Source organism: Crinia signifera, chromosome 12, assembly GCF_055691185.1.
Source record: "Crinia signifera chromosome 12, ASM5569118v1, whole genome shotgun sequence".
NCBI lineage: Eukaryota > Metazoa > Chordata > Amphibia > Anura > Myobatrachidae > Crinia > Crinia signifera.
In genome coordinates, this window is record NC_139228.1 from 23,929,168 (window position 1) to 23,953,901 (window position 24,734).

Below are 24,734 nucleotides of genomic sequence, written 5' to 3' on the forward strand. Positions count from 1 at the left end.
CGTTTTTTAGGCAGTGTGAATGGCTCTATTTCTATGGCTTGAAACGTGTCCCTTGGGGGTTAAATGGGTTGAATGTGTGAATGGTATTAAATGCTTTTTAAAACGGTTTTCACCTGCAATGTGAAAGGTCTTAAGGTTCAGACACGTTTTAAAGTCCCATTTAAGAATACAGGGTCAATACCCGTTTCTGCAATGTGAAAGCAGTATCAGAGAAGAACCGAGTGTGTGTGTGTGTGTGTGTGTTTATATGTGTGTGTGCCAATGTCCATACTGCCCCCACCCCCTACTCACTCCTCTGGGGAGCACACAAGCTCTAACCCAATGGAGTGGTTCTGCTCCTACCATTGCCTACTAAAGTACAAAGGTCGATGGCCCATGGCACCTAAGAAGTAACAGCATCTGGAACTCCGCAGTAGCCAATGAGGTTCTTGCAGTGTTTGGCAAAAACCATTTGTATCAGAAGCATCATAACTTACCCTGTGGCTAGAGCAGTGATTGGACAGCAGCTGCAGCCATCTGGGTAACATTGTGGATAAGCTGCTCTATAATTACACAGGCGCCAGGAGTGTGAATATTCCCAACTGCGCAATGTCCGGGATCTCCGCCATTACACTACTTGGGAGTTTACAATCCAACATTTTATTTGGACAGACAAATGCTACACAATGATCCTTTTTATTGCACCGCAATCAGCCATTTTTAGTATCATCATCTTTTTAACGCACTCTGGTAAATTAACTAAAGCTTCTAAAAATGAAAAGGGGATATCACCCATAGCAACCATAAGATTCCGTCTATCTGACGTTGCTATGGGGAACCTCACCTGTTTAGTAAATACAGCCCTTATTCGGTAAAGTGTGTTTAGTGTATCTTATGCTATTTGCCTTATTCATTGCTGGTTGTTGAGCTTTAATTGCAGTTTAATTAAGATCAGCTCGTTACGGGCTCTTTGGAAATAAATGGACAGGAGTCATATTAATAAAAGTTTGCTTTATAGATTGTAGCTGAAATTACACACCTGTATATCACACTGAAAGCAACACATTTATATCATTCCCTCTAAAAGGTGCTATATGTATATTCCCACCCATACTGTATATTAGATATTCAGTAACACTTTGTTGCATAAATCGCTGATAGTTCTTGTGTCTTCTGCGTACATTCCCCCTCACAGGGGTGCTGCTAATGAGCCGCTCAAAGGAATAGAATAAGGGCAGTTAGTCAAAACATTTTACAGCATTTAAAGCCCTCGATGGTGTGGATCATCCGGAATCAGAAACAGATGGATCTGGAATCTGGAAGAATACATACAACATTCCGCAGCATAAACAAGGTGACAAAAACTGGTGTTCCAAATGTTGTTTGTATATTTCATAGTAGCTATATCCAGTGAATTAAAGAAAAGTATACATTTATATTGAAGTTCAGAACATACATATCAGAGATGTACCTGTGAGGCTTCACTAGGGGTACCGCCCACACTGGTGTCACCCTCCGAGGTGTGACACCAAAATGCCAGCTCTTCCTCAGTGACTGGGGTTTGGGTCACATTATTATGCTCCTGTCACTGAGGAGGATTCGGCAGTGCAGGGAGAGAGTTTGGGGGGGGGGGGGGGGGGGGGTATGGGTCATTGGGTTGACACTGAAGGTCAACAGGTCCTAGGTTCAAACGATGGCCCTCCATCTGTTGTGAAACTACAAGTCCCATCATGCCTTGCCATAGTTTTGTTATTAGGGAATGCTAAAACTATGGCAAGGCATGCTGGGAATGTGTAGTTGCATAACTGCTGGAGGGCCACAGTTTGGACATGCCTGCCTTAGGTCAATACTTGAAATAGGTTGACATAGATAAGATCAATAGGGTTGGAAAGTTGAGACAAGCATTAGGTCGACAGTCAAAAAGGTTGACATGAGTTTTTCACTTTTTTGTCCTGAATGTGGACATGGACACCAGTGACGCGCGGTGAGGTCAGTCACTGGTGAGGCTCTGCATTTTTCAAATGGGAACGAGTCCCACTGCCTTCCAAGGTATGAATCAGTACATGGCCAGTGCAAGGTATAGGGTAATACTGTCTAACACTGGCAGTGCAATTGTCCTGTGAATGCAGTATATAGCAGTGCAATGGTTATGCATCCTGGCAGTGTCGAGTGCAAGGGTAAATGCACTAATGTCCCTCCCTGGCAGTTCAAGGGATAGGACCCCCCCTTACCATGTGTGTGCTCCGGGTAACTGATGTGCTGCAGATTGTTCTCTGCTGTATCCTCCCTCATGAGTGATGTCCTACTCCGGCCTTAGCTGAGCCTTCTCTGCAGTTTGGGACTAGAGGACACGCAGAACAATGTGGTCTTCTCTGTGGTGATCCCCCAGGTACCCCTTCTCACTCCCCTGTGTCTCACTTGCCTCAATGCAGGGATATTGTTTACAGTGGGGCCAGAGATGGCGGGTACCAGCGGCTGTAAGGATCTGCAGCCGCCACTATTTTTATTATTGCAGCAGCACCCTCAAGGGGCGAGCAGCCAGCAGGTGAGCTGGAGTATGCCCCCCGTGCAATAGCAAAAGCGGAATAGCCGTGTGGCGGGGGCTCGCCACACTATATAAAATCAACTCCACGCCCTAATGGATAGTGGGGTAATGAAATGGATAGTAAATTGCATGCGATATCGGATGTCAAATCGCATGCGATCTAGTGGCGCCGTGAAACTTCACAAGTACCTTCTGGTTCGCTCCTTCTGGCAATTGGACAAAACCATGTGCACTGCAGGTGGGGTAGATGTTACTTGTGCAGAGAGAATTAGATTTGGGTGGGGTTTTACTTTAAACTGATATCTATATTGCAGTGTAAAAACAAAGCAGTCAGTATTTTCCGTGCAAACAAAATAACTCACCCAAATCTAAATCTCTCTGCACATGTTACATCTGCCCCCTGCATTGTACATGGTTTTGTCCATTTAAGAAGGAATTTGCCAGAAGGAGTGAACCAGAATAACTCCCTAAGTGTCACAAAGTGTCAAAGTTGGGTTTTATTGCATTCTGCAATCAGGGATATACACATGGCTAATAAAGACTGTGTGAAAGCATAGAAACTGTTAATGCAGAGAGTAGGGATGTGTCAGTGTGTAATGTGTCACAGGCACTGAACTTCTCTTGCATCCATCATTTCCCCTCCCCAATTGCTATAATGACAGACAAAACATGAACCAAGGCCTCCTAACCCCTTCCTTGCCAGGCAGCATTTACTGGATAATCCCCTCCTGGCTAGTAAAAAAGCAGCATAGCATTCCCAACACACTCGCTGCTGCCACCGCTGCTGCACCTTCCCTAACTCCAACTGTAAAAACATCATGCAGGCTACTGTGCCTTCCACTCCTGGGAGGATGGATGGCATTTGACCCAGGGATTAACCCTGACACTACCACTGCTCAATACATTCTGTAACATTGTCAGCAGCACCGCTCTACTTACAGGCAGGACGGTCAGTCAAGAGGTCACTTGATAGCAGCTTCTTTGGTTGAAATTCCCGCGACTACAGCAGGGAGCAGCACGGGACACGCCCACTCTGTGTCTACACTCTCCAGCCAATAGGTATGCATATTAATGCATACTCTCAAAATGTCCGGGACTGTGCGGGGCAAGGAATTGTGGGAGATGTAGTCCCAGAATAGGAAACTGAGCTCAGCCTGTACAGAAGTAGCGGTGCTGACGCTGATTATAGAAGAACACTCACTGTATATTCCTGCACCCCTACTACTTCACTGCAGTCTGGCGCAAAGTGACACCCTGCACATAGCATTGGGCACCGCTGGCAGCCTAGCACTGCACTGCGTGCTGTCCGTGTGACAGCTGTCAAAAGAGCAGTGCCTGTGTAGTAATGCTGGCTGTCCTCTGCTCCCCCAGTGTCAGCGCCTCTCTAATATTTGGAGCGGGGAGACGGCTGCCGATGTCCCTGTGCAGAGCCCTGCAAAATAAATTTAGCAGAGACACTATTGGCTCCCGGGCAACTTAAGCAGGGATGCACATATGTAATGAGCTGGGTGACACTCTGACGGCTCTGGGGGGCAGGGTGTCTGCCATCCTGACAGCGGAGCGGATCAGTCTGTCAGTGTGTGACAGACTGATCCGCTGTCCAATCACAACTGTCACAGTGACAGGGGCGTGCTTTGATGTTGGCTGAAGGCACAGTCCCTGTCACTGAGGCAGAGGAGTTGGTGCCGCTTCCACATTGTTTTCTAATGGGCTTTTCAGCCTCTTTTTGTGCCCGTCCTAAGCCCCGCCCCCCACGGCTGTCAGATTTTCATTATCAGCGGGAGGCATGGCTGCCATTGCCTCCCAGACTCCTACACAGCATAAATGATTAAAAAAAATACCAATAAGATATTTATTGCACTGTATATGTGTTTTAAATATGTTTGTATTTTGTTTTAATCATTTATGACAGGGGAGGCACTGCCTCCCCTGACTGCACGTCCCTGATGGACACTGTCAAAGCGTATTGCGTCCCCACACATCGCTCGCCATACTTCGGGCGCGGTGCCTCGCTGGGCTCGGCACACTATTTTATTCGGCACACTATTTTATTCCCCCTCCACGCCCTATTGGATGGTGGGGCATGAAATACTGCCTGTAAACACATGTCGGCTAAAAAAAAACTTGAAAAACTCATGTCAATCTCTTGAATGTCGATGTTGCCAATGGCAACAGGCCTTAGGTCGACCTTGTCAGTGTTGACCTTCAGTGCATTACAACCTTAATAAGGTCGTCCTAATGACGTTATCCCAGTTTGGGGGCAGCCGAGGATCTCTGGGAATGCTAGGCACACCATGGAGTCGGGAACATTGGGGGTGTGCCACAGAGGCATGTCTTCTTCGTGTAAGGTTATGCCCCCTTTTCAGGTGAGAGGGGCCAGTTGATGCACCAGGTGTCACCGACCCTTTTGACGCCACTGTGCAGGGAGTGCAGCTGCTATGGGGCACAGATCTGGAGGGGGGCCAGTCTGGCAAAGTTAAATACAGTTCTCACATTTAGGTGGTACAAGCTTTTTTTCTATGTGGCCTTCAAATATCTACTTACACCCCTAATTGTAACTACCATCTTTTTCCAGATTTCACAATGGTAACATGAAAGGTATAACTAAATTTTAGCAGATGGTCAAAACCATGCTGCACTGCAGGCGGGGCAGATGTAACTGGAGCAGAGAGAGTTAGACTCAAGGGGGAGTCATTTTGTTTCTGTGCACAGTAAATACTGGCTGCTTTGTTCATATACTGCAATTTAGATTTCAGATTAAACACCCCCCCCCCCCACCCAAATCTAACTCTCTGCACCTGTTACATCTGCCCCACCTGCAGTGTGGCATAGTTTTGTCCATCTGTAAAAATGGCAGCCTGAATCAGATCCATAGTCACAGCCAACCATTGAAAGGGTCACTGCGGACAATAAACTGCGCTGCTAGCAGCAAAATACTTACAGATGAGTCTTATTATCTTCGTTACCTACTTTTTAATATCACAAAATACACAGAAATATACATTTGTTTCTCCTTTGTTGATTTAATGCATTAATACCTTCTGACGAATTTACTGCTCGGATATGCCAAAATAAATACTTTAATTATGCAATGTATCTGTTTTGTTATATCCAAGGCCTGATTTATGCATTTAACTTCTTTTATTGTGGTAAAAATTAATTTTAATAAAATGCAATCAACAAAGCACTTCCATTATGATTGGACTTGCTTTGATGTCAGTATATTAGAAAACATTCTCATGGCAACAGGAGTCCGTGTACGGCACAGCTGTTTCATTCAAGTATAAACAACTAATTATCACTATACCGTGTATGCCCTCTGCATTGAGCCTTCATATGTATTGTTAAAAATGGATTATTAGTAGAATGCTGGTCAAGGTGCATATGGAACAGGCTGCCTATATATCAAACACATATATATAAGCGCACTTGCAGCGGCCTTCTCCAGAGCTTCCTATGGGGAAAGTGTTTTGGGACTGTCCGTTGGCCCACTTTCCTTGATGAAACAACAGGGGTGGAGAGGGATCTTCTGATCCTTCCCTGGTGGGCTGAAGTTGATTGCGATGCCATCACAAATATCCTACCAAATGGCTTGTGAAATGGAGTTGCACAGGCAAGTCTGTATCTGGAGGCAAAGTTATAGCAGCACCTACCAACCTGTACAGCTATATGTTTTATGAGACAGATTTTATAGCCAGACATTGGTGCAGAGGTAGAGTCCCTTTAAAGAATGTGTTGGACTTCTTTAGTTTGTTATGTTATGTATGACTGATGCGTAGTCTTCCTCCTTGGGTACAAAGAGATTCTCAGAGGGAAACAATATATACAAGCACAACATTTATATGTACTTTACTATTGTATTTTTCTTTTGCATCTATTGCTTCTTATGGTAACCTTAATCTGATCTTTTATGCAGTAATATGATCATGAAATGTTATCTCTGGTGTATCCTTTGCCAAATTCTTTAAACAATCTTGTACCGCAGTCCTCCAGATCTGCCAGCGGTCCATGTCTAATTCTCTCTGCACAAGTAACATCTGCCCCACCTGCAGTGCACATGGTTTTGTCCATCTAAGAAGGATTTTGTCAGAAAGAGTAACTGGGAAGTAGTGTTTATGACACTGGTAAGCAATCTGTGGCTCGCCAACTGTAGAACTACAAGTCTCATTATTCACTGAGCCTCCACAACAGCTAGAGGGCCTTAGATTGCGTGAAGGTGCCCATACACGTTGCGATAACAGCGTGCAATGCAAAGGGTTATCGGGCGGAACGCATCGCAACGCATGTGTTTTGCATGCGATGCGATGTTATCTGCGAGCAGTACAAAAAGTATGTGCATCACATACTTTTTGTACTGTGCGACCCGTCGCAATGCACGTTGCTTATCGCAACGTGTATGGGCACCATAAGCCTGATTTATGAATTGACATATAACATACATGACATATGAAACAAAGACTTGAAATTGATTAGTGCCAGTTATGTTAGAACAATGAATGGTTCCAGGTAGGAATGCCAACCTGCCGGGTGGTGTGGCTGGGGAGCAGGCAAGGCCAGTGGCAGCGGAGCGAGTGGGCCAGCGGTGCGGCCTATGCAGCCTCTGACGTTACGTCACACTGCGCAGAAGAGTCACGCGCCGGGTCAGGGGCCGCATTTGAGCCAGTGCTATAGGCAACCAATCAGATTCTGTCTATTGTCTTCTAAAATGTACTAAATAAATATGAAGATTCTGATTGGTTGCTTTGAGCAACAGCCCATCTTCACTAGAACTCCCATCTTACTAAATGAAACCCCACATATTAATGTTGTTGACATACAGAACACGACCAGAAATGTGACGACACTGGCACGAGAACGGTCAGGTGATTGGTACGTATTGACAAACAGAAGCCACACAAAGTGTAAACATAAAAACACCATTTTTTTATTATTATGCGTGTATAAAAGAAAACCTCACTGAGTGAGAACCAAAATTCATCTGGGATTGTGTGGGATTGGTACCGGATGTAAGTGAATTCGGTAATGGTTCAGCAGAATTAAGACAAGTCAGCTTTCCTGTGTATTACATTCCTGCATCTATTACATTGTGTGATATCCGAGTCTAACATATAATAATAATATAGCAACCCACAGCTGATGATTCACTGTAGGACAGGCATGACCAAACTACGGCCCTCCAGCTGTTGTGAAACTACAAGTCCCAGGGAATGCTAAAACTGTGTGCAAGGCATGCTGGGATGTGTAGTTTCACAACAGCTGGAGGGCCGCAGTTTGGACATGCCTGCTGTAGGACATCAGGGAACAGAATCTCAGTCACCGGAAATATAAGTAGTGTGGAGCACAGCAAAGGTCGGCCCATGAAAAAGGTCAACGTGCATTAGATCGACACAAGCAAAATGTCAAAATTAGTTTTTTGTGTCCATGTCGTATTTTTTTGAAAAGAACAAAAACTCATGTTCACATTTTGACAATGTAAACCTATTGCGTGTCGACCTTTGTAACGTGTCGACCAACTGCATGTGTACCAATAGTGGTTGACCTAGACACTGTCGACGTCACAGACACATACCTCATTCAGTTGTGTTTGAAGCATATGGTAATGTCATGCACAAACTGGAACCCTTAATCCAGGCATGTCCAAACTGTGGCCCCCCAGCTGTTGTGAAACTACACATCTCAGCATGCTTTGCCATAGTTTTAGCATTCCCTAATAGCAAAACAGTGGCAAGGCATGGTGGGACTTGTAGTTTCACAACAGCTGGAGGGCCACAGTTTGGACATGCCTGCTTAATCAGTAATTCTTTAATATTAAAACTTAGAGGGTGAATCACATTGGCTCGCTAAGACGAATTCGGTCCGCTGACCCATGTTGCGGCTCTGCGCGTGCGTATCTGCGAATATACGCATGCGCAGAGCCGCTGTGCAACTGTCACAGTCGAAGAGGTGTTTGCAGACATCAGGGTGGGCAGTGGGCAGGCAGTAGGTGGGTACATGGGGATGTCCAGCATTTCCTGGGCGCATCCATAAAAACAGTTGGCGTTCCCAGGCGAACACAGGTGGGTCGAAGCCTGCATGGGGCGGACGTTTGATGTCAAATGACGCCAGCGCCCGCCCTGTTCTCGGACACTAGCGAATGATTGTGTGGCCGTACGCGTGCATGAGAGTTTACACAGCCATTTGCATAGTGGAGCTCAGTGGCGGGCGTTCGTGCGTCCGGCGGTGTTAGACCGCTAGCTGAGCAGCGTAAGAGCGCTGCTTAATCGAACCAATGTGAATTACCCCCTAAGTACTTTACTTCTGAATGGCAAAGTGACATCAGTTCACAAACTGATTACGTGTGTGATAAACCTGTAATTGTACTGGAATGCATCAATGCAAAAACACATTATATAAATAGAATAAAAATAAAAATGATAATAAGTGATATATGTAAAAGAAGTATGAGAAGACTTTCGGTAATGGTTCATCTGACTGCATTTTTCTCATTAAGGTTGATGCCTCCACAGAGTACAAGTTGTATATAAATGATGGTAACACATGGCAGTATGCAGTGTGCCCCCTGCTATTGGATCTACAACTCCAAGTACACTCCGCCAACAGCTTAAGGACTACAAAACCAGGCTTTAATACAGTCGCTTGTGTGTACCTCATTGATAGCTATAAAGCATTAAAAAAAAAAATTGTAGGAAGTGTGTAATCTAATAGATTTGGTGCCACTTATTGTGGCATCACTAATGGTGAGATGTTGTTCAAGTTTGAGACCTCTCATACAAAACATTTGAAAGCATTAGTGAACAAGCTAACGCTGCTCCTCACCTCTATTGGGGGAATTCAAGTGTTGTGTGCACTGGCGTCCACTAGATGGTGGCCGACTGACCATGAGTCGCTCCGTTTGGGCGTACACAGCCGCCACTGCCGACGTTACTGTTATTCCGTCATTTTAATTTAACGGACTAGTTTTTCGTAATTGGCATGTCAAAGGTTGTCTACTGTGGCAAGTTCTTAATTTATGATTTGCTTCCTAGGTGAGTCGCATTTATCTGCTAACTCAACGCCGCCCAGTTCAGTCACAGTTATCCATACTAGTCCCATACCAGTCACATTGACAACTCTTCGTAGCCCATCGTAGGATAGGAAGGATGGGATACATGTAAACGTAAACAGGGTACAGTAAAACAACTTTACGTGGGTATTACTGGACAGTACAATTTTGTCACTTCTCACCATACGAGAAAACAGTAATATTTTTCAGTTCATGTTTCTTGTAACTATTTTTTTTTTAAGATAGTACAATTTAAGAACATTTGATACTTTGCCACTGATTTAAAATATATATATTGTTTTTTCAAGAGACAGCGATTCTCAGTTACTTATCTAGAACTGCCATAGACATTTACAACATCAACTATTAAGGAGTCATCTTACAAAAGCAGCATATCATGTGTAGCACTCACAATGATTACGTCCCATTCCCACTGTTTGCACAGTAACATGAAAACAATTGATAGGCTTCTTAACTCTGAAAAAGGCTTGAGCTTTGCTTAACGAAAGCTCAGTTCTGGTGCACGTTCTTGTAGCACTCTAAAGTCTGTTTATAGCTGCCAGCATGCAAAAACCAGGCTCATACCAAAAGGCCATAAAGATCTTTTGGGTTGCAGCAGAGTAGTGGATAAGTCTTCCTCTGGACAGTGAAATTTGTTCGGGTGTATCATTTTTCACTGTTCACCATGAACGCACACACAGCACCAGCCAAACGCAGCTACATGGTCAACCGTCTGCACAGTATTTAAACATGGGAAGATGTGCAGCTCCACAAAGCTTTAGAAAACTAGCTGTAGTATTACGGTAGTCCCCATGTCAACTATGAACTTGATTGCACCATACAACCCTACCTCTTGTCATAATACCCTCATCGTACCACTTTCAGGGCAGCTTGTTGTGGCTTGGAGGATGTTGTCCATACCAGTACAGCTTCTCCTCCACGCTTTTCTTTTTCCAACGACATAGCAGCAACATTTTGAATGTCTTACGAAAGGTTTTGTTACACAGAGCATAACAAATAGGGTTTACGGTACTGTTGACATAACACAACCAGTAGCCCAGGTGCCAGAGCGTTGATGGAATGCATTCGGAGCAGAAGGTGGAGACCAGAACCATGATGTTATAAGGGGTCCATGTGATGATAAAAGCTAGGAGAATGGCACTTAGCGTCTGCGCCGCTTTGCGCTCCTTGATAAGAACCATCCTCTTGCGCTTGGTGATATGGTTACTGAAGTTAGGATCCATGCTTCGTAAAGAGTGTCCTTTGGACATCGAAGAGCAAGGAGTGATTTTCACTTTTCTACACCCATTGTTGACCTCCTGAGATCCATCATCATTCACAACAATCCTAAATTTGTAAGAGACGCACTTTTGACTCTTTTGTGCGTAACTTTTTCCTGGGGTTAAAAACAACCTTTCGCTATCGAAATCATTTAGTACCGGCTGTTCTTTTGTGAGAATGTGCTTGGTTTCTTCTTCCTTTTGAGCTGTGGTTTGGTTTTTGTAGGCCCCTTGGAAGACTGCTTCTTTTGCTTGCTTGTCCTCATCGTCTGAAGATGGGTAGCTACTGCAGGTGGTCAGCTGGTCCTCTTTCACCCACTCGTTACATAAGTTGGGGCTGTGGGATATCTTGACAGTGGCAGAGGTACTGCGACTCGATGATGACCAGGAGGCCTGGCACCGCTCCCTCTTGGTGAGCGTCTGTTGCTTGCAGCTGAAGCAGGATTTCAGAAGAGCCCCCTGTGGCCTCATCATCTCAAAATCGGCCACAGATTCCGAACCCTGTAACTCCGCTAGATCTTTGGTGCGCTTTTCGGTCTCCTTATAGATTCGGCAGTATAAAATGGTCATCACAGACACGGGGATGTAAAAGGCAGCAATGGCCGTTCCGAAGGTGATTATTGGTTCATAAAGAAACTGTATCTGGCATTCCCCAGGAGGCACTGTGCGCTCCCCCACAAAATACTGCCAGCATAGGATAGCTGGGGCCCATAAAATAAAGGAGATAAACCAGGCTAGTCCAATCATGATTCCAGCCCTCTTAGGTGTGCGCTTTGCTCTGTAGGTTAAAGGTCTTGTTATGGAAAAGTACCTATCAAAGCTAATAACCAACAGGTTCATTACTGAGGCATTACTAGCCACGTAATCCAAAGCAAGCCAGAGGTCACACGCCAGGCTGCCAAGGGACCAGTGTCCAATCAGAATGTAGGATGTGTAGAGGTTCATTGAGAAGATGCCAATGATTAGGTCAGCACAGGCCAGGCTCAGAAGGTAATAATTGTTTACAGTCTTGAGCTGACTATTTACCTTAAAAGAAACCATAACGAGGATATTCCCCACTATTGTTACCAGACTAACTACTGCGCTGACTGCGGCAATAGTGATGACCTCCCACAGGCTGTGAGCTTTCATGACATAGGTCCCATTAGAGTGGTTCAAAGATGTGGAGTTCGGTTCCATGTTCCTGCTTTTCAGGGATCCTAAAAATGTGGACATCAATAACGAGCCATGCAGTTTCTGAAATGAGAAGACGGGTATATTTAGATTATATGAGAATGGCGATCACTTATACAAAATAAACATAATAAAAGTCTAAAAGTAAAAATATGAATTCTTGGCCCCAATTGAGATATTGGGGCTGATTCGGACGCTGGCTGATGGTCTGGCCACCGCGGATGCATATTGTCGGTAATGCGCATGAGCAGGGCCCGGCTGCAAGCACCTTCGACCAATTTCATCCTTGGCAAGGTGCTCCCAGCCTGATTGAGAGCCAGGGGGCATCCTGGGTAGACCCCCAGCGTTTCATGGGCGTGCCCGCAATAATGGTTGGCGCGCTCACAGAAACACTGGGAGAGTCTGGCGTTCTTTTGCCTGCTTGGGGCTGAAGCGCCATGCCCCGATTTTGCATCAAACCCAGAGGAGGAAACATTATTCGATAGTAAGTAACCATCAAATGATAGCGAACGGATGTGTACCCGTACACACCTGTTTGCAGCCTTGCACAGGTGCACGGACCGCTTGGGGGCGTGCATTGGCGGGTGCGGCGGGGAGGCGTTAACCTGCTCGCTGGACTCCTAACACACGCAGCCCAGGTCTGAATTGGGTCCCTTGTACCAAGTCTTTTAAACATGGCTTTTTAAAAACCATGTACAATACCTAGCATGGTTATGGAATAAAGGGTAAATGGTATCTAGGACGACAGTCAATATGTCGACAAAAGAAAAAAAGACGGCAAGATTTTTTTGGGTTCTTTTGTTTTAATTTGTAGCTCTCATTACATGGACCTCAAATTAGTATTCTGCATCCCCTAGGTGCCTGCTGCACTCCGCTCACTTCGCCATTCCCAAACAATGTAAAGTATAAAAAAAATGACTGCTGCTTAACATGCAGTCCTGAATCAGGCCCAATATTTCTGATACTAGGCCCTTTTCAATTCCAGCCTTTTTTGTCTGGGACTCGCCGCTTCAGATTCGGGACTTTGAAAAACAAATTAGCGTACGTTTCCGCAGAATACGACGTGGAATCGCCGATCCACATCTTTTGTTCCCGAAATTCGGGGGGTGAAAAATTAAGAACATTGAATAGATCAAATGCGAAAACTGAAGATACTTCTGAGGATTGGAAATATCTGCCTAGATTGAATATCATAGCGGTAAATTTACTAAAGCTTTTAAAAATGAAAAGGTGATGTTGCCCATAGCAACCAACCAGATTATGTCTATCATTTTCTAGGATGCAATAAAGAAATAACACAGATTCTGATTGGTTACTATGGGTAAAATAAGCTCTTATTTAGTTACACCTACCCCTTTCTCTCGGCTATTATCTCTGAACAGCACCCTCCAGTAGCGTCTCAAAACCAAGTCTAGACATTTGCCTCCCCAGTGGGTCCCTTTACTTATGGAAGGGATCTTTACATTAAGAGTGCTTGCATACAGTGGCGGCTCCATGGGTGGGGTTCAGCAGTCCAAAATTCAAATAGCAGAGACAAACCAACTGCCGTTTCAAACGCTACCATCTAACGCTGTACGGAAGTCACTGGCAGTTGGTGTGGCTGCTGTATTTGAATTTTGGACTGTGCTGCAGTACCCCTCCCCCTGGAGCCGCCACTGCTTGCATAGCATAATCAAGGTCAACAATGGAGCGGAAAAAACTCCCAGCTATAACCGTACACTTTAGAGGGGCTCACACACACAAGTGATAGGAGGAGCTGATGGGATTTCCAATGGTAGCTAGGTATGGTAAATGAACAAATAGCACAACGTAGATTCAAGGTTTCTAGCAAGACAAAATCAAATAGATATGGCATCATTCATTAGGTTAACGAACCTACAATTTACATCCTCACCTTTATAGATACTCCCCCTGTAATATGACCTGTTCCTCCTCTTCATCGTTATTTCCCTCTTCTTGCACTGATCTCTAAACTTCTAAGATCCCTCCCAGCTATGCAGATGCACCTTAGCCTTGCAGTACTATCAGCCTTGTACTGTAACACTGGGAGGGAGGATGACCAATTCCACCCACACTGTCCATTATTGATGCCCCATTTACAGAGCAGGCAAGCGAAAGAGCAAAGTAAACGGTTATCTCCTGCAGATAGATGGTAAATGATGCATATAAAGGGCATACCCACTTAACGCATAGATTATGTGTTGTTTGAGGATGATACATTGGCTGTTGTCATGAAAAATGACCTTATTTACAATGGAGATAACTACAGACAGAGATTCACAATGCTGTAGGTAATGACGGCTGGAAGTAATCTCACCTGGAGCTGCGCACAAGCCCCACCTGTCAATTCAAGCATATTAGATCTGAATGTATATGACTACACTAATTACAAAGTGAGCAGTCAATAAGTCTTATGGCCTTTATCTTCTTCTGTAAAACACTTATTGGAATAAGAGATTGTATCACAACTGTTGCTGAATTATCTCCCATTATTTCCAGTCAGTCAGGTGTATAAAAGCCTAGTTTTTTGACATTCGCTTTCTGAGCAAATTATCCTACAAATAATTAACACAAATCATTAATTGCATACGGGTGTGCTTTTTTTTTTTCTCTATAGAGCAGCGCTAACTCTTTGGGGGGTATTCAATGTTAGGCGTGCTCCCGCAGCCATCTCCCGACGGGGAAGATGACTGTGGGGCCCTATTCAAGCATGTCTTCCCCGACAGCATTGAACAGGGGTTTTGTGCAGAACGAGCCCGACAGCTCAAGCTGTCAGGCTCCTTCTGCCAAGAAAAGCCGGAAATAGGCGAGCTCCTGGCCGGAGCTCGTCCATTTTCGTCATCAACTGGCAGCCACGCCCCCTTCTCACCGCTCGGCGGCCGGGATATTGAATCCCGACTGCTGAGCTCCAGGCGAGCAAAACGAGAACGGGACAGGGGCTTCAATGCTGTTGGTAATGGCAACATTGCTGTAGTTAATGACAGCATTGAATAGGCGAGTTCTGATATTAATTAAATAATTGCTACAAAATAAAAATGTCTCTAATGGCCTTACTGGGAGATGTACGCTAATGGCACCACAGCTACTACGACAGTAGGGTGAGTACTCACTGACTGTGTAAAAATATACAGTAGTCGCCTTTGCTGGGGGAGATTTTATTTTTTATGGTCTAGATTCAGATTAACCCTTCCATTGAATTCACCTGTGAATACAGTGATTGAGCAGCTTTCATTCTGTGTATCAGCATTGTGAGAGGCATGTATGGGATCAGTAGCTGGATAATATGCTGATCCTTTCTGGGTGCTCCAAGGCCAGTGACTGTATCTTGCAATGCAGATTTACTGGCAGGTGCCCATACAGAGTAAGCTTAAGCTTACTCAGATGGGTGATAGCTGGCTGATGGCTGATGGTGATCCGATGTTGCATTGTCAAAAGCAGCAGCTGATCAGGGAAGCCTGCAGTGCAGGGGCAGATTTAGGGATGAGGGTGCCCTTAGGCACAACAATAATGTTCGCACCCCCCAGCGCCTAACTGTATTATTTTTATTGATTACTTATAAGCCCTCATTTGATAATAGCCAATATAATGGATTTATAAAAAAAAGCCACTAACTGTGACATGTTCTTTTAGTATGTATACATAGTTACTAAGTAGGACAGTTTACAGGGGCAGTATCTGCATGTCCTATCCATTAACACTCTATTTAAGATGGAATATAGTACAGTACAGTGGATATTTTGCAGTTATTGGTACATTTTGGGCTGACAGTACCATCACAGGCATCCAAGTGCTGCCCCCAAACATGTGCCTCACGTGCCTAATGGGAAATTCGGCTCTGCTGCAGTGAGTATTTCGTTCCTTCACACCTGTGTGAAATTAGCATATTTTTGCACAGCGGGTGCATGCAAAGCCACAGTGGCTGTCTTAATAGCATCCATCTCTGAATGAGGCACTTGGTGCATTGTTCCCATCTGATAGGTTGTCTCCCTGCAGCTTCTGCATAGCCTCCTACATTCTGAGATGCCTATTTTAAATAAAGATAATGTATGTGAATGCACATGCAATATTGTTATTTTTTGTTAATATTAAACTATCCGTATCTTACTTCACCGTATGGTTGCTGCTCTGTTGATATTCCTTTCCAATTCTTAAGGAATTGTTTTCTGTAGCAGAGTTACCCAAAATCTGCCATTACATTCCAGTGCTATATCACAGGTGATGTAATTATTACTAATTTGATTTAATTATCTGGGCTCAACCATGGAAACCCTTAACACCTGGAATGTGACACCTGGGATTTTGAGAACCTCTAATCCAGGGATTAACCAACTCCAGTCCGAGCACTACCAACTGTTCACATTTTCCAGAACACCTAGCTAGTGCACAGGCGCACTTATTACTCCCTGATACATTTTAAAGATATACAGGTGGAGCTTGTTACTTGTGATTTGGTGAGACGACGTGTTGGTAGCTCTCAAAAGGGACTGGAGTTGGCTACCCCTGCATCTACTAGATCCAATAAGGAATAGCAACGGGGACCCAAAGATATATGCAGAACACTTGTTTTAGTTGGTAATAAGACAATGTTACTATTCACAGTTATAGTTATCATTTCTGGTTATTTATTACATAAGACTCCTGCATCTATATTTTTTTATTGTTTAGACAATAACCTGGATAACCGGTTCTCCAGATTTACCATCAGGTCACGTTTCCCAGACCACCTAGCTGGAGCACAGGTGCAGTCATTACTAACTGTCACATTTCCCAGACCACCTAGCTGGAGCACAGGTGCAGTCATTACTAACTGTCACATTTTCAAACATGTTCTGCATTCATTCCTAACAGACATTCTACAGATCCACAGGTGGCCTGGAAAAACATGACCTGTTGGTAAATCTTGAGGAGCAGTTTGTCCATCCCTGATGCACAGTCAATCTATATGCTAAGCAATCTATGCTAGATAATATTAACTAAGCAGTAGAAAAACTGGCAGATTTTGGCTAACCTTCTAGGAAATTTTGACTACTCAAATCTCCTGCCAAAATTTCACCGTGTGTACACCGTAGACCAACTAGCAGAAGATAAAGTAATCACTAAATGGAGAGAGGATAATCATGAAGACAGATAAACTATTTCATAGCAAGGAATATCTTTGGTGTGCAGACAGTACATGGTATATGATTCTAAATCACATTTATTTAAAGGTAAGTGAAATTAAGAGTATTGTAATTGTCATGCTGCCAAAACAAGTCTCCAGCTTGCCAAAACAATGTGTGCTGCCCCCATACTGTATATACAGTATTTACCTATGTAGTAAATATGGATACAGAAACTGCATTTGAGAACCAATGATACCACATGTACACTAAAAATGCTGGGGATTTGTACATTGCTCTAACCCGGATGCAACTTGGCTGGGACCCCTTTCAGAGTGGCGACTTGACCTGGGTTAGTTATGTCACTGGACACAATCACATCCATTTATGTGCAGTTCTCAGGATGTACAGCGAGGTGTCGGTGTCCTGGGCAGCGACAGCTGCTAATTATCAGCTGCTGCTGCTGTGACAGGTGACAGCGGCGCACTGACCCCTCCCCCTTCTCTCTCTCTGCTGAGGGAATCACCCACCCTAGTCCATGTTTCCCGGGGAAGTCTTTCCACTGCTCACACCGCGCTCTATTTAAACCCGGAGGTGTGTGAGGGGAAGGCTTTTATGGTTGCACCGACTCGCGGATGGAACGTGGACGTAGTAGACACCGGCGAGGAGGTGGCGGGGGACGGAGGCCGTACCGAGGCCGCGGCTCGGGCGGTGACAGGGAGTTTGTGCACAGAGGGCACAGGGGAGGAGCCAGAGACCGGACGGGGCCCCGGGAGACCGAGGAGCAGGTGAGGACCGGAAAGGGAGGGGTGTAGGCTGCTATCGGCTTAGTGGCGTGTGTGTGTCATGGCGGCCTGCTTGCCACTGGGGGGCGCCCACTGCGTGTTATAATCATATAGTCATACAGACTGTACAACATATACCATACAGTAAGTAACACAATATACCATACAGTAGCCATATAACCATGTAACCATACACACTATAACCATACAGTAGCCATATAACCATACAGTAACACTATATAGCATACAGTAGCCATATAACCATACAGTAACACCATATACCATACAGTAGCCAATTAACCATGTAACCATACACACTATAACCATAGTTGCCTACCCTCCTGCATTCTGCAGGAGACTCCCTGAAACAACAGCAATCTCCCTCATTAGTCTAGCAATCTCCCTCATTCCACCTAGCCCACGTTACACTGTTACATTTTTTGGGAAAAAAGGAATTAGAGACAGATACATTTATATTGAATCATCAGTGCCATTTCCCAGCACTTTACCAAGTATAGTATCTCTAACTAACTGCTTTGGGGCTCATCTACATTTGAATCTAAGTAATTTTAAAATATTCCTCTCAGATGTAGCAGTATGCACTCACGCTTCTAGTTGCCATGTGCGCAATCTCTTTTCACAATCTTTCTATATATGGAACTAGACATGCCCTCTGGGTGGAGCATGACACGCCCCCTCAATGGGGCGCTGTGCAAAATTCTGCTACCAACTATAATCTCCCTGAAACTAGTTTTCAAAAGTAGGCAAGTATGACTATAACCAACACCATAATAACTATACAGTAACACCATATACAGTACCATACAGTAGCCATATAAACATACAGTAATACCATACACAATATAACCATACAGTAGCCATATAACCATAAGCTAACACAATAAACCATACAGTAACACCATATACCATACACAATATAACCATACAGTAGCCATATAACCATACGCTAACACGATAAACCACACAGTAACATTATAATAACTATATATAGTTTAACGCTCTCCCCTTTATCTCTCTCATTGGCTTAATAAATAAGGGGTAGATGTATGAAGCAGTGAAGGGAGGAGAGGTGGACCATGGCAACCAATCAGCTGCTGTGTGCTTTTGTTATGCAAATTATAGATATTACTTTAGTGCTGACTGGTTGCCATGGGTCATTTCTCATCTGGCTCACTTCTCCCTTATCACTGCTTCATACATCTACCCCTAAATTCCTTAGATGGGGGAGAGGTCTTCTAAGGTTGTCTTGCTGGGTGATGGAGGGATGCCCCAATGCGGCTGGGCAGTTTGTGTTTCTTTTACATCTCATCACTTTGATACTTTATGGCTTCAAAAATAAATTCTAATCTGTACCGTGCTTTAACAGATGCAACATTACATGGCATGGTCGTTGTAATGCTGAAATGTAATCTGACATAACTGTTAAAACTATTTCCATATTTCCCTCTGTAAATACATCTTAAACCCTTCAGTGGTGTGGTGTTTTTTTTTTTTTTAAGGTAGCGCTCCCCACTGGGCTAATTTTTTTAGGGGGAGTGCTACCTCCGCGACCTAAATAATAGATGAAGGGGGGGCTGTAGATGTGGCATATCTAGAATTTAGTAAGGCATTTGACACTGTCCCACATCGCAAACTTCTAAATAAACTTTAAAGTGTGTAATAGGATTATAAAACAATTAAATGGATAAGCACCTGTTTGCAGGATAGGAAACAGACAGTTGTAGTAAATGGAGTGCATTCTATGGAGAAACATGTTACCAGTGGAGTACCCCAGGGATCTGTACTTGGACCAGTGCTCTTTAACATCTTTGTTATTAGTGACATTGCAAATGGTATTGAAGGGAAGGTATGCCTTTTTGCAGATGACACAAAGATATGCAACAGAGTAGACACACCAGGAGGGGTAAATCAAATGACTGATGATCTAGGTAAACTTGAGAATTGGTCAAGAGCATGGCAACTACAGTTTAATGCAAAATAATGCACTTGGGACCAGGGCCGGTGCCACCACTAGGCAGCTCTAGGCATTTGCCTAAGGCACCTGGAGGGTGGCAGTTCGCCCCTCACCCCCAGCATGGAGGGTTAGCGAACTGTGTAAAAAACCTGCGGCGCCGGCGTCCCTGCAGTGCTGGAGTGGGCAGGGGTGTCCGTGCCGCGGGGGTACCTGCAGCGCTGTCATTGTGTATAAAGCTGGCGGCGGCCGGCGGGGTCCCTGCAGTGAATAGCAAATAACTAGCGCTTCCCGCGCCGCCGCACGCATAGCGCTAGTTATTTTCTATTCACTCCAGGGACCCCGCCGGCCGCCGCCAGCTTTATATACAATGACAGCGCCGCAGGTACCCCCGCGGCACGGACACCCCTGCCCGCTCCAGCACTGCAGGGACGCCGGCGCCGCAGGTTTTTTACACAGGTACCACCACCACCGCCCCCCCCCCCCCCCCCCCGGCACCGGGGCGCCCCCACCCCTGCTTGGGACTCAAAAACCCAAAAGCTCAATATAGTATCAAGGGTACTATAACGGAAACTACTGAGGAGGAGAGAGATCTAGGAGTCACTATTTCAAGTGACTTAAAGGCAGGAAAGCAATGTAGCAAAGCAATGAGGAAGGCTAGTCATATGCTTGGTTGCATAGGGAGAGGAATCAGTAGCAGAAAAAAAGAAGTAATAATGCCACTTTATAGGTCATTGGTACGGCCTCATCTGGAATACTGTGTCCAATTCTGGAGACCATATCTTCAGAAGGATATAAATACATTAAAAGAGTGTACAAAGAAGGGCAACTAAAATGGTGCATGGCCTACATCACAAAACTTACCTGGAAAGACTAAAAGATCTTAACATGTATAGTTTGGAGCAGAGAAGGGAAAGGGGGGACATGATAGAAATATTCAAATATATCAAGGGTTTTAACATAGTACAGGAGGGAAATTTTCTTCAAAGGAAAAGAAGTAATAGAACACGAGGACATGCACTGAAACTGGAGAGAGGTAGGTTCAGGGGAAATGTTAGAAAAAATTACTTTACAGAAAGGGTAGTGAATAAGTGGAATAGCCTACCATCAGAGGTGGTAGAGGCTAAGACAGTAGAACAATTTAAACATGCTTGGGATAGGCATATGCATATCATTATAAAGAAATAAGGATTAAAAAGGGTTGAGATTACCTGAAGGATAAAAAGGGGCAGACTAGATGGGCCAAATGTTTCTTATCTGCCGTCAAATTCTATGTTTCTATACAGTAATACTATATAACATACAGTAACACTATATATCCATACACAATATAACCATACAGTAACACCATATACCATACAGTAACACCATATACCATACAATAACACCATATACCATACAGTAGCCATATAACCATACAATAACACCATATACCATACAGTAACACCATAATAACTATACAGTAATACTATATAACATACAGTAACACTATATATCTATACAGTAACACCATATACCATACAGTAGCCATATACCATACAGTAACACCATATACCATACAGTAATACCATACAGTAGCCATATACCATACAGTAGCCATATAACCATACACTAACACCATATACCATACAGTAACACCATAATAACTATACAGTAATACTATATAACCATACAGTAACACCATATACCATACAGTACTCTATTTTATTGTAATTTAGGATTCAGTCATGCAGATTATTGATACAATATTTGCATTGTTTGTTTAGATACATTTGTAAAAGGTGACCACCTGATATTGATATTTTCACTGTTAAAATAAATATTATAAATGTATTGTTTGTTTTGAATTCAGCCATTTATAAATTTTAAGCACAGAATCCATTTTATTTTCTTCTCCGGGACATCAATTGATGGCTTGGCATGTACACGCATTCATCAATTGATTAAGGTGTGTACACACAGACACATTTGGAGTCTGCTGCCTATGTATTTGTATTGTAAATAAAAATGTTTTTCTTTTACAATGAATTAAATTTCCTTTATAATAATCCATGCTTTCTACACAGCGCCTGATTTGTAATCTAGTTTCAGAACCTGTTGAGTCTGACGCTCATGCCGCATGGTACTGCGGTCCGATGTGCAGGACCTGTACTGCACATTTGCAGAACAGGTCTGCGATGTTTGGATGCTTGGCAGCAGATGGACTGTGATTGACAGTCTTCTGCTCTTTGGGGATCTGATTCGAGCCCATTGTGTGAAACGTTAGCCAGTAAGCACTGGTGAGGATACCATGATACTACCATAAGGATAATTCTCTGTTCCAGACAAATTGTAAACTTAGCCCCATAAACAGCTGGCATGTGTAATAGATGGAATAGATCCACAGTAACATATTTTTTTTTTAGTCTAGATTCCATTTGAAGGTCATTTTTGGTGATCATCTTGTTTACAAACCAAAGCGGAGAACAAGGATCTAACTTTTGGCTAGGGATGGATATTTAAAGGTCTTAAATAGGTATTCTGCATTGATGGTGGATTATCCGTGCCCATTGATGACCGGTGACTATCATCAGGGAAAGTTTGGTGTTTTCTGGCAAGAAAATAATCGGCTTTTATTCCTAGTCTTGTCATCAGTGCTGTCAAACTACTCTCAATTTGTTGATGCACTATCGATTTGTTTATGTAAGGCACTATCACATGGAATCTATTTTCATTCCAATAGAGTTGGGATATTTCCAAACCTCCATAGACCTGGAGAATGCTTAGTTCTTCCTGGCAGCCGAATCCCCTCAGTGCCATGGGAGGGGATGTATGCCAACACATCCCCTCGCATGCGGCTAAAGGGAAGATAAACACTTGATGGGCGCCAACCATTGAATGATCTCTCTACCCTGCGGAAACAAATCAGTCTAAACGCAGATCACAGAAGAGGAGCTGGTCGATGATGTCATGTGACATCAGCCGTCCGCCCTGAGCAAGCATCAGCGTACCTGCATTCTCCCGCTCCAGCCCGGTGTCCACCCCCACCCGCTGTCCTCATGAATCACCCCCTTAGTGTCTTAGTTTCAGGACACTAGTCTAGTGTCTGATGATCTTATTTGATGATTATTTTTTTTTTTTTATATTAAATGTTTTATTAGTTATGGAAAAATGAACGTATTAATATACATACAGTGAAGAACGCATATATATAGTGTTCACTGTAGGATGGAGACCGGGGGGTGGACCGGTCCATAGCTGGGGGTGGTCCCGGGCGTCATGAAAGGGCCGTGCCCGGGCCGCCAGCATCATGAAAGGGGCCGTGCCCGGGCTGCCGGCATCATCAAAGGGGGCGTGCCCGGGCCTCCGGCGTCATGAAAGGGGCGTGCCCGGGCCACCGGCGTCATGAAAGGGGCGTGCCCGGGCCGCTGGTGTCATGAAAGGGGCCGTGCCCGGGCCGCCGGCGTCATGAAAGGGGCCGTGCCCGGGCCGCCGGCGTCATGAAAGGGGCCGTGCCCGGGCCGCCGGCGTCATGAAAGGGGCCGTGCCCGGGCCGCCAGCGTCCTGAAAGGGGCCGTGCCCGGGCTGCCGGCATCATCAAAGGGGGCGTGCCCGGGCCTCCGGCGTCATGAAAGGGGCGTGCCCGGGCCACCGGCGTCATGAAAGGGCCGTGCCCGGGCCGCCGGCGTCATGAAAGGGGTCGTGCCCGGGCCGCCGGCGTCATGAAAGGGGCGTGCCCGGGCCGCCGGCATCATGAAAGGGGTCGTGCCCGGGCTGCCGGCATCATGAAAGGGGGCGTGCCCCGGCTGCTGGCGTCATGAAAGGGGGCAGGCCTGACTGCCACCGTCTTCGAAGGGGGCGGGCCCAGCCCCTCCTAAGCCACTATGCTGCCGGGGAAGCGCCGGGCATCGCCGTCTACGGCGACGCTGGGCTTCCCCGTGAGGCTGTTTTAGCGGGGCTCTGCAAGAGGGGCAGGGCGCATTTTGCCCTTTAAAGATCGGGCAGGGCGCAGTGCCCCGCTAAAACAGTATAGCAGGAACACTATATATACTTGATACATACAGAATCAGAAAATGGAGTACAAGTATTTAAAAATCAGCGTCTGCATGTGGGACATTATTAGAACTGAAACTTATCCTGTAAACAATAAAAGGGGTATTGAACACAACAGGACAAGACAACACAGACACAGGAGGAGGAATAAGGGGACACAAAGATCACACACCAAAGACTGATATCATATTCAGGGGCAGATTTATTCATCTCGGTGATGTGATAAAGTGTCTGGTTTTTATCACCGGCCAATCAGCTCCTACCTGTGAAGTTACAGGCTTGGTTTGAAATATGACAGGTAGATTGGCCGGTGATAAAAAACAGACACTTTATCACTTCACCGAGCTTAATAAATCTACCCCTTAGTTAGGTGGAGTCAACAAGCTCAGGTGAATGTAAAACAGACATATCAACGGGGTCATTATAAATGGAAGAATGGGTGAGTTATCCGGGCTGCCGATTTTTTCATCGCGCCCGAAATCGGGGGCATCGCGTCGGTCGTGGCCGTTATAAGGAGCCGCGACGCGATGCCCACGATTTCCCATAGACAGTAATGTTAAAAGACGCGATGGACCCGATTTCCGACACGATTTCCCATAGACAGTAATGTTAAAAGACGCGATGGACCCGATTTCCCATAGACAGCAATGTTAAAATAAAATTACAATGTGAAATTGGCCAATATGTTTTAAAAAAAAATGTTTCATGGCCCCCCACCACCGTTAACGCCACCCCGCTATTGACGCCAACCCGAAGCGTGGCGAGCGCAGCGGCGATACGCGTCCTCCGACCTTTTCATGCCCTACTATCCACTAGGGCGTGGAGTG

General features: G+C 44.9%; 2 protein-coding genes across 5 annotated transcripts in view; one reads left to right on the forward strand and one right to left on the reverse strand.

The window, feature by feature from the left end:
- Nucleotides 1-975: 975 nt before the first annotated feature.
- Nucleotides 976-24,734, reverse strand: part of CHRM5 (cholinergic receptor muscarinic 5) — a 131,723-nt gene continuing 107,964 nt past the window's right edge. The window contains exons 1-2 of one of the 4 annotated variants that reach the window (XM_083167851.1): nt 17,649-17,889; nt 976-12,082 (exon numbers count right to left, since the gene is read on the reverse strand). In XM_083167851.1, the coding sequence (XP_083023977.1) occupies nt 10,448-12,061 (1,614 nt within the window). In that variant the 5' untranslated portion in view covers nt 12,062-12,082; nt 17,649-17,889 and the 3' untranslated portion in view covers nt 976-10,447. Of the gene's footprint in view, nt 12,083-13,913; nt 14,325-16,124; nt 16,204-17,648; nt 17,890-24,734 lie in introns of those variants that run through there. The other 3 variants (XM_083167850.1, XM_083167849.1, XM_083167848.1) reach the window with 3 other exon arrangements.
- Nucleotides 17,637-24,734, forward strand: part of AVEN (apoptosis and caspase activation inhibitor) — a 281,141-nt gene continuing 274,043 nt past the window's right edge. Inside the window, exon 1 of the mRNA XM_083167852.1 lies at nt 17,637-17,906. Coding sequence (XP_083023978.1) covers nt 17,754-17,906 — 153 coding nt within the window. The 5' untranslated portion in view covers nt 17,637-17,753. The remainder of the gene's footprint in view (nt 17,907-24,734) is intronic.